The 6,946-nt window shown below is 60.1% G+C and overlaps 1 protein-coding gene across 1 annotated transcript; it reads right to left on the bottom strand.

Annotated features, from left to right (window-relative positions):
- Position 1: 1 nt before the first annotated feature.
- Positions 2 to 6,940, bottom strand: SLC20A1 (solute carrier family 20 member 1). The gene is made up of 10 exons (XM_010723200.2): positions 6,622 to 6,940; positions 6,409 to 6,549; positions 6,207 to 6,292; positions 4,655 to 4,751; positions 3,141 to 3,260; positions 1,729 to 1,986; positions 1,104 to 1,653; positions 837 to 1,022; positions 543 to 627; positions 2 to 378 (listed from the first exon to the last, which is right to left on the bottom strand). Exons 1-10 carry the CDS (start codon positions 6,935 to 6,937, stop codon positions 217 to 219), a joined length of 2,001 nt encoding a protein of 666 aa, XP_010721502.1. The 5' UTR covers positions 6,938 to 6,940; the 3' UTR covers positions 2 to 216.
- Positions 6,941 to 6,946: the final 6 nt, after the last annotated feature.

The raw sequence follows: 6,946 nt of genomic DNA, 5'->3' as shown, positions 1-6,946 counted from the left end.
AATAAAGCGGCCCTCACCACTGCTAGGCTGAGGCTGGGAGCAACGGGACAGCCCAGCACTGCTCAGCTTGCCTTGAGAGACACGGAACGTTAAAAAAATAAACCATAAAGAGCCGTCGGTGACAACACGCAGAGGAACGGAGGGAGCCCCGTGGCCGGGAGGGGGGGGCCTGTGTGTGACCCCCCCGGGGCAGCAGCAAGCAGGCACAGCGCGGCCTCACGCTCCCAGCACAGCAAACTTGAAGAGGGCCATAATGGCGGCGCTGATGAGGCCCGAGATGGGCACGGTGACGAACCAGGCCATGAAGATGTTGCGGAACAGGCGCCAGTCCACCGCCTTCCTGGAGCGCAGCCAGCCCACCGACACCACCGAGCCCACCTGAAGGAGGGCACTGCTCAGTGCAGCCCCCTCCCAGACCCCCCCAAAGCCCCGCTGCTCAGCACCGGGGTTGCAGCTCTGCCGTCCGCCCTCCTCCCAGCCTTGAGGTTTGCAGCCCCTCCAGGAGGGCGGGGAGCCACGCTCAGCTCAGCCCATGGCCCTACCTTGCAGTGCGTTGTGCTGATGGGGAGGCCCACGTTGGAAGCGATCACCACGGTCACGGCGGATGCCAGCTCGATGCTGAAGCCACTGCGAGGATGAGAACAGGAGGAAAGGTGAGACAGAACCCACCCCCACAGCCCCCCTGCACCGTGCAGACAGATTCTCTGCATGGTGGGACCAACCCTTGTGCAGAACAGGGCAGGTGTGCAGGCAGGCACTGCCCACAAGCCGCACCGGAGGGGATCAGTTCTCCCCCCTGTGCACGTGCAGCCCCCAGGAGCAGAGCTCCACCTTACCTGGATGGTGTGATAGGAGTCAGGTCCTTGCCCATGGTCTGGATGACCCTGCGGCCCCACACCCACAGCCCGATGCAGATCCCCACACCCCCGTAGAGCAGTAGCCAGATGGGGGTTGCCACCTTGGTGGCCACGTCGCCTGTCTGATAGACCAGGTAGAGCGCAACCAGGGGGCCGATGGCATTGCTGCAAGAGAAGGGGGAGCGGTTCAGAACCCAGAGTGCAGCTCAGAGCTCCAGGAGCAGCCACGGCACTGCTGGTACTGACCTGACATCATTGCCACCGTGAGCAAAAGAGCCAAAGCAGGCCGTAAGGATCTGCAGGAACTGGAAGAGGAGGGACACCTCGGGCTTGTCCTGGTCGTGCCACTCTTCCAGCGAGCTGCTGCTGCCCTTCCTGTCCTGGAGACCCATCTCCACTTGAGCAGCATTCAGATCCACGTCAGCAGCAGGGTGCACATCGGCCACCGCGTTGCAGTAGCTGGTGTAGCTGTCCATGCGGACCCGCTTCTTGGTGTCTGCCACAGGCCACGTCAGCTTCTCCATCTCCTCACCCTCCCTGGCCCGGAGGGAGTCCAGGGGCATGCCGCAGATGGCCATGGTGTAGGATGTGTAACTGTTGTTGCGACGCAGGGGTTTGTCCCCCGAATCCCCCATGCAGTCCCCCATTTTGGCCAGGTGCAGTTTATGCAGCAGCTCCTTATACAGCCCCGAGTCCTTGTGCACGGTGTGGTACTGGTACTGCCCGCTGGAGTTCAGGTGGTGGCCCACGGGCTGGTGGAACTGCACGAGGTTACCATTGGGCAACTGAACGGCTCCTGCGAAAAGAGAAAGCGGTGAGCGCCCAACCGGAGCCGCGGCGCAGCCCCAGCGCAGCCCCCAGCACTGCTCACCTCCATCCACGTTGCTTTCCTTCAGGTCGATGCTCGGGAGCCGCTCGGGGGCCTCCTCTGCATCCCCCAGGTTGAAGGACACCGTCCTCTCCTCCACGGCCGCCCGCTGTGGCACAGCAGACCCTGCCTCGGCGCTGGGGCTCTTGGCATCGCCTGTGGGAGCATCGCCCAGGGGCACCTTGGGCTCCTCGTGCTCCTCTTTCAGGCTGCTGCTCTTCTCCATCAGCGGGCTTTCAGAAGGACTTGATTTTATCTCTCCTGCAGACAGAGGCAGCTGCCGTTACATCCCAACCCTTGGCACAGCCACGGAGCCACACCTGCCCTGGATCGTGCCCCCACGCTCACATTTATGGCAGATCAATCGCTTTACAGCTTCTCCTGAATCCTGAACTTTGCTGCTCCCTTTCCACCTCAATGCTCATCAGTCATACCTCGTCCGACACGCGGCAGCCAGGCCGTCACAAGCCAGCTCATCTCCTATTTTTATCCCCACACACCCACACGGGGTGTGGTGAGCACCATGATGGGGCTTCTGCCGGTTATTCCTCGGGCACAGATCCCTCTCCCAACAAACAAACCTCCCTCAGGCCGCCCTGCCCTGCAGCCACAACGTGAGCCATCACCACTTCCACACGGTGATCTGTGCCAGGCCGGCCCCCCACCCCTCCTGGGGTCCCCCCCTCTCCATCACGAAGCTGTGAGCCCAAACACCCCGATTTGCCTCTGCTTTCCAAGGCAAGCCCTGGAAGCTGAGGCCGCTCCCATGGGCTGCAAGGAAGGAGGAGGCACACAGTGAGGCAGAGGAGGGAGCCTGCCCTGCAGCTGCCTGGAGCTGCAGCAGCTGGAAGGGTTCCGAGGGCAGCCATAAAGCTGTCAGTCACACCCCAGTTACAGCAGCTGACAAGGACACTTGTTATCCCCTCGCCTACAGGTCTGCAAATGAGGAAGCAGGCTGCATGCTATGTCTGTATGCGAGAGCACGCAGCCCTCCCGTGCTGCTATAGAGCTACAGGACTGCTGCTGGGGGTGTTTTTCAAAGGGTATTTCTGCCCTGGGGGGAGGATTTCACCAGCCTGCACAGCTCTGTCTCGCAACCCGCATTGATCCCCAGGAACACTGGGATTAAAGGTTAGCAGCCTGCAGTGCAGGCAGGGCCACAGGCTGCCAGCCAGCAGCACGGCGCTGCTCCCAGCAGGAATTTGGGGTCCCCCAAATTGGGGGGACCCTGCGGGGTTGGCCGGAGGCACGCGGGGCCGACAGCTCGGCCGCACACACCCAGAGCAGCTTAAGTGCTAAGTGAAGCTGCAGATCCCTGCTAAGAACAGCCCCATGGTAATGAGATTGGCCGCTGCAGAAAGGAGCTGGCCGGAGCGGCTCGCCCTGCCCAGAGCTGCACAACGCCAGGTACTTACGTTCAATTTTCTTCTTCATTCTCGGACATACAAAGAACCAGACGACGAGAGCGCAGACAACAGCACTCCCCGCCGAAATGAGGAGGATACCCCAGAGAGGCAGTTTGTCAAAGCCCAGCACTAGGAAATAAAACAAGGGATCTTGAAACCCCCGGGGACCCCCTCCGTGTCCGACTCTGCTCCCCCAGCCCAGAGACCACACAGAAAACAAGAGCTGGACCTCACAGAGCCCCGCTGGGCCGCGGTCTCCCCCACAGAAAGCTAATCTGTTCCACATGTTCAGGCACTTTCCCTCCCTCCTGCAGCCAAACCCGATTAGTGCCCGGTGTGCATTCTGCCTGAGCAGCAACAGGAACGCTCTCAGCCACCGCACAGCCCTGCGTCCTGCCTTGCTGCAATGTCAAAGAGAACAGCAGCACGGCTGCCGCAGCACCACGCTGCCTGCCTGGCACACGGGGACCTCAGCAGCTCCAGGAAGGGGATTTCTCAGCTGCACACCCCAACTCAAAGCTCCTGCTCCAACACCTGCCCTGCAGGAGGAACCCGAGGTACTCCATAAGTGCCTTTTGGCAGGGGCTGGCACGCAGCCCCCAGACCAAGCAGGAGGTGGCCCCGCTGAAGGCAGCAACACGCTGCTCCCTTTGCACCAACGTTACAGCTGCACAACACTGCCAGCCCAGAGCAGACAGCTGGAACCTACAGCCCCACTGCTGCCTCCTTCTCCTCCTCCTCCTGTGGATGCTGCAGGGAAGCAGACACCCCCCGGAGCCTTCCAGGCACTGTTTACAGACAAAACCCTCGGAAGCCAACGCTGCCTCCTGTCACTCCACCTCCAGCCTCCAATGACCTCTTCCACTGTTCCACAACAGGAAACCCACTCAGACTGAAAACAGCTCACGCCGAGAGCTCTGCCTGCTGGAAGCTATGATTTGTGTGTTTTCCTGCACCACCTGCCCTCAGCTCTGTGGGCACCGCTCTCTGTGTGCCAGCCCGGCGGGCGTCACGGCCGCACCTTGCCCGGCCATCCCCCTACACAACAGCCAAACACAAACATTTCAATCTGCTGTTCCCAAAGGGGCTGCAAACTGCGATACGAGCTCCTCTTCTCAGCACAGGTGCCAGCTGCAGCACACCACCTCTTCTCGCCAGGAAGCCTCAGGGATAATTTGTTTACTCCTAGGGGCTGGGTGTGCGGGAAAAGCCTCTGCCCCACACCTCACTATAGGGCCACAGGGAGAACAGCAGCCCCAGCAACACCTGGGTACCCGGCTCGGGGGGGGACATCACTATCTGGAGCTCTAGGGGGAAAGTTCTGTGGGGTTTAGTTCAGGCAGGCACCTATCTAGCCCAGAACTCAGCGCACGCTAGCCTGCCGCCTTCTGAAACCGGCACAGGCCAGCCGCCTTCTAGGAGAATTCAGCCCTGAAAAGCAAAAAGGGGTAAATCGGGCATTTAATGGAGGCTTCATCAAGGATTTCCAAAGTGAGGTTTCAGGCACCGCAGTGCGTACTTACAGGGCGCGCCGGTAAACATGATGGAGAAGAGGTTGATCCCCACGGTGCAGGCGTAGAAGACGGGCAGAGCACGCAGGCCGTTGGGGACGGGGTCTGCCTGCAAGACAACGTTTGGTGCTGCAGCTCTGGGCTGGAGGTCCCTGCATCCCCTCCCCGTGCTCCGACTGTGGGGGTCTTTCACCCCACCGGGTGCTTTGGGAGAAAAGCGCTCCTCAAAGCTGTTGCCTCTTTCTCGCTGATTCGGGCAGAACGACAAAGCCCTCAGCTTGCAAGCAGCTTTACTGCCCTGCAGACCTGCGCCCAGAGCACCAAACCCAGCCCTGCCCAGCACTGCTGCCAACACCGAGGGACAGCGGGAAGCAGGAGGTGGCAAGCAGGGCTCTGAAAGGGCAGTTATGCAAGGCTGCTCCCACAGCAGTGACGCCGGAGCGTTTTGAAAGGGTTGCCAGGCAGAAAGCACAGTGATAAGATCTTAACATCTCTTGGAGCAGAAGTAGTTCTTCCAGACCTAAAATCATGGGTGTCATTAAACCAAAACGTGCAGAACAAAGTGCTGATAAATAACGCCGGAGCCGGGCGCTCTGGGCAGCCAGCAGAATGCCCCCAACCTGAAGGATCAGCGTGCTTCAAGTTCATACCTCCAAAAAACAACCTCCAAAGCTGCATCCCCAACATTCTGAGTGCCAGACCCCTTTTTTTCCCCAGACTTTCAGACTCTCTAAACAGCAGAAATCTTTTCCAGCACAGACAGAGCCTGTGGATTCCCTTGAGGTCTCACTGCCTCATCAGGGTGCTGCTGCCACCAGGCAAAGTTTAGGGCAGAGAGGAACACAGAGCAGTTTGGCTGTGGAGCTTTGATCACAGCTTTCAGCTGCCAGGACAGAACAGCCCACAAGCAGAGGGTCCTCACGTGGCTGCCCCCAGCACAGCCCCCACACCAGACCTGTTGCTCTCCAGTGGTTTGGGATGGAAAAGCTCCTACATCTGTGGGCAGCAGCTCCTCCAAACACCAAAAGAAACCATAGGAGCTGAAGGGAGTTCAAAGTGACGCTGCCACAAACCATGCATAAAGCAGCACCCTGAATCCTGACTTTGGGAGGCTGAAACCCGCAGCAGTGCGGAAGCAGCTGCAGCAGAACAGCCAGGAGGTGTGGGCTGCTCAGGCTGCCTCTCCTGCAGGGGGAAGTGCAGTTTCCAGGCACCGGGGACAATTTTGGTTCTTCCCGGCTTCAAAAAAAGCCACCATCATCACTTGTCAACTTCTACTGCAGAACGAGAGACTCATGTGAGTCCAGAAAAGCATGGCATGCAGCTCCAACCTTATCAACTCCAGCAGCAAAGCTGCAGCTGCCTCTGCTCAAACAGCCCAGATGTTTTGGAAGAGGCGAGCAAAAGCTCCTTATCTCCTGGTCCCCACCTCATGGGACAAGAGCGGGCCCGGGCTCCCCATCGCTCAGCCACAAGGACACACGACACACTGCAGTGCCCAGCAAACAAAGCAGCGAGCAGCGGGAGCTCCCACAGCCTGCCGGCACAGCTGGGCCATCCTTACCTTGCGGAGAATGAACCTACGGACAAGGAAGAAGAGGACAGCAGACATGATGCCGGAAAGGAGGGGTGAGATGAACCAGGACAACACTAGGAGAAAAGAGGAGCTGTTGGAGCCCCGCTGCGGGAGGGAAGCCCTGCCACGAGCTGGTGCCACGCACAGAGGTGGGCACGCTGCTCCTGGAGCATCGCCTCGCCCGGCTCACCGATTTTTAGCAGCTCGGACCACTTGACGCCTTTCTGCCCTTTGGCCACCAGCGAGAAACCAATGGTCGCTCCAACGATGCAGTGCGTACCCGAGATGGGAAGCTTCAAGAACGAAGCCACAAGCTGCCACACGGCCGAGCCTGGAAGGCAAAAGGGAGGTGGGTGAGGAACCACGGGGCACCCCTGGGTGTCACGCCGTGAGCGGGACTCACCGAACATGGCGCTGATGGAGCCGGCCATCAGCTCCTGCGTGGCGTTGTACATCTCCACGTCGATCAGCCCTTTGCGGATGGTTTCGCTGACTTTGGCCCCCAGCAGCACAGAACCCACCGTCTCAAAGATGCTGGCCAGGATGCAGGCCTGCCGCAGCGTCACCACGCCGGAGCCCACGGCCGTGCCAAAGGAGTTGGCCACGTCGTTGGCGCCCACCGAGAAGGCCAGGATGAAGGCGATGACGAAGCCCAGCACCAGCATCCATAGGAAGGGGGTGAGAGGGGCGGCGGTGGGCTCGGGGAGGGGCAGCTCCATGGCCAAAGC

The sequence above is a fragment of the Meleagris gallopavo genome, chromosome 24, assembly GCF_000146605.3.
Source record: "Meleagris gallopavo isolate NT-WF06-2002-E0010 breed Aviagen turkey brand Nicholas breeding stock chromosome 24, Turkey_5.1, whole genome shotgun sequence".
NCBI lineage: Eukaryota > Metazoa > Chordata > Aves > Galliformes > Phasianidae > Meleagris > Meleagris gallopavo.
This window is presented reverse-complemented; position numbering and strand designations above follow the sequence as displayed.